This window comes from Penaeus monodon, chromosome 10, assembly GCF_015228065.2.
Source record: "Penaeus monodon isolate SGIC_2016 chromosome 10, NSTDA_Pmon_1, whole genome shotgun sequence".
Lineage (NCBI taxonomy): Eukaryota > Metazoa > Arthropoda > Malacostraca > Decapoda > Penaeidae > Penaeus > Penaeus monodon.
Window position 1 is genome coordinate 52,077,536 of NC_051395.1, and position 2,500 is coordinate 52,080,035.

At 53.0% G+C, this 2,500-nt stretch overlaps 1 protein-coding gene across 1 annotated transcript in view; it reads right to left on the reverse strand.

Annotated features, from left to right (window-relative positions):
* LOC119577704 (spore wall protein 2-like) overlaps nucleotides 1-2,500 on the reverse strand; it is a 42,839-nt gene that overhangs the window by 27,162 nt on the left and 13,177 nt on the right. The window contains exons 5-6 of the mRNA XM_037925259.1: nucleotides 828-1,524; nucleotides 479-749 (exon numbers count right to left, since the gene is read on the reverse strand). Coding sequence (XP_037781187.1) covers nucleotides 479-749; nucleotides 828-1,524 — 968 coding nt within the window. The remainder of the gene's footprint in view (nucleotides 1-478; nucleotides 750-827; nucleotides 1,525-2,500) is intronic.

Consider the following 2,500-nt stretch of genomic DNA (forward strand, 5'->3'; position numbering starts at 1 on the left):
TAATAATAATAATGCTAATGATAATGATAGATAATAGTAATATAGTAATCATAATGGTGATAATAATAATAATAATGATAATAATAATAATAGACTAATGATAACAATAATTATTATTATCATAGTTATTATTATTATCATTATTATTATTTTTTTTTACTAATATTATTATTATTTTTTTATTATTATTATTATTAGTCTGATCCTCATAATAACAGAAATAAAAATAACAATAGTCATCCTAACCAGTAGCAAAAACAAAGGAGAGAGAGAGAGAGAGAAAGAGAGAGAGACAGAGAGAGAGACAGAGAGAGAAAGAGACAGAGAGAGAGAAAGAGACAGAGAGAGAGAAAGAGAGAGAGAAAGAGAGAGAGAGAAAGAAAGAAAGAAAGAAAGAAAGAAAGAGAAAGAATGAAAGAGAAACACACGAAATAACAACAACAACAACAACAAAATAATAAAAAAAAAAAAAAAATACAGCCTCTGCCTTGGCCCGTCTTGACCGCCGCCAAGGAGCGCTTCTTGTCCTCTCCCTTGACCGCCGCCAAGGAGCGCTTCTTGTCCTCTCCCTTGACCGCCGCCAAGGAGCGCTTCTTGTCCTCTCCCTTGACCGCCGCCAAGGAGCGCTTCTTGTCCTCTCCCTTGACCGCCGCCAAGGAGCGCTTCTTGTCCTCTCCCTTGACCGCCGCCAAGGAGCGCTTCTTGTCCTCTCCCTTGACCGCCGCCAAGGAGCGCTTCTTGTCCTCTCCCTTGACCGCCGCCAAGGAGCGCTTCTTGTCCTCTCACTTGACCGCCGCCAAGGAGCGCTTCTTGTCCTCTCACTTGACCGCCGCCAAGGAGCGCTTCTTGTCCTCTCCCTTGACCGCCGCCAAGGAGCGCTTCTTGTCCTCTCCCTTGACCGCCGCCAAGGAGCGCTTCTTGTCCTCTCCCTTGACCGCCGCCAAGGAGCGCTTCTTGTCCTCTCCCTTGACCGCCGCCAAGGAGCGCTTCTTGTCCTCTCCCTTGACCGCCGCCAAGGAGCGCTTCGTGTCCTCTCCCTTGACCGCCGCCAAGGAGCGCTTCTTGTCCTCTCCCTTGACCGCCGCCAAGGAGCGCTTCTTGTCCTCTCCCTTGACCGCCGCCAAGGAGCGCTTCTTGTCCTCTCCCTTGACCGCCGCCAAGGAGCGCTTCTTGTCCTCTCCTTGACCGCCGCCAAGGAGCGCTTCTTGTCCTCTCCCTTGACCGCCGCCAAGGAGCGCTTCTTGTCCTCTCCCTGACCGCCGCCAAGGAGCGCTTCTTGTCCTCTCCCTTGACCGCCGCCAAGGAGCGCTTCTTGTCCTCTCCCTTGACCGCCGCCAAGGAGCGCTTCTTGTCCTCTCCCTTGACCGCCGCCAAGGAGCGCTTCTTGTCCTCTCCCTTGACCGCCGCCAAGGAGCGCTTCTTGTCCTCTCCTTGACCGCCGCCAAGGAGCGCTTCTTGTCCTCTCCCTTGACCGCCGCCAAGGAGCGCTTCTTGTCCTCTCCCTTGACCGCCGCCAACTCAAATCTTGTTTGCAATTAAGTCCCGGAATTTCTTCTTGGTCTGCCAGCTGTGCGTGATGGCGGAACGTCTTTGCGCTGTCTCTCAAGGAGGGAAGGAGGAATGGGGGGGAAGGAGGGATGGGGGGGATGGGGGGGAGGGGAGGATAGGGAGAAGGGATGGAGGGATGGGGGAAGGAGGGATTGGGGGATTGGGAGGAGGGATGGGGGGGAGATGGGGAGGAGGGGGTGTGGGGGGAAGGAGGGATGGGGGGAGGAGAGGGATGGGGAGATGGGAAGGAGGGAAGGGGATGAGAGAGAGAAAAAGAGAGAGAGAGAGAGAGAGAGAGAGAGAGGAGAGAGAGAGAGAGAGAGAGAGAAAGAGAGAAAAGAGAGAATGAGAGAGAGAGAAAGAAAGAAAGAGAAAGAGAGACACGGATAAGAAAACGAAAGGGGGAAGAAAAAAAAAAGGTGAAAGAAAGGAGCCAATAGAGAAGATAAGAGAGGAAGGAGGGACATAAAGGGGGAGGAATAATACGAGCGCCTTTTATAGTATCGTAACCTCAGCACTTGCGGTAAAAGGCGCAGAAGGAGGATTCAAGACGCGGGAAGATTTCTTAGGAGGAGGAGGAGGAGGAAGAGGGGGAGGGGGAGGGGAGGGGGAGGAGGGGATGGGGGGGAGGAGGAGGATGGAGGGGGAGGAGGAGAATGGAAGGGGAGGAGGAGGATGGAGGGGGAGGGGTAGGAGGGGATGGGGGAGGGGGATGGAGGAATAGGGAGGGGGAGGAGGAGGATGGAGGGAGGAGGAGGAGGAGGAGGAGGAGGAAGGAGGGAGGAGGGGAGGTGGAATGGGATGGGGAGGGGGATTGGGAGGAGGGGGAGGAGGAAGGAGAAGAAGAAGAAGAAGAAGAAGAAGAAGAAGAATTAGAAGAAAAAGATGATGATGATGAGGAGGAGGCAGAGGAAGAGAAAAGGGCGCGTGTCTCGGCGGAAATTCCTGGCGA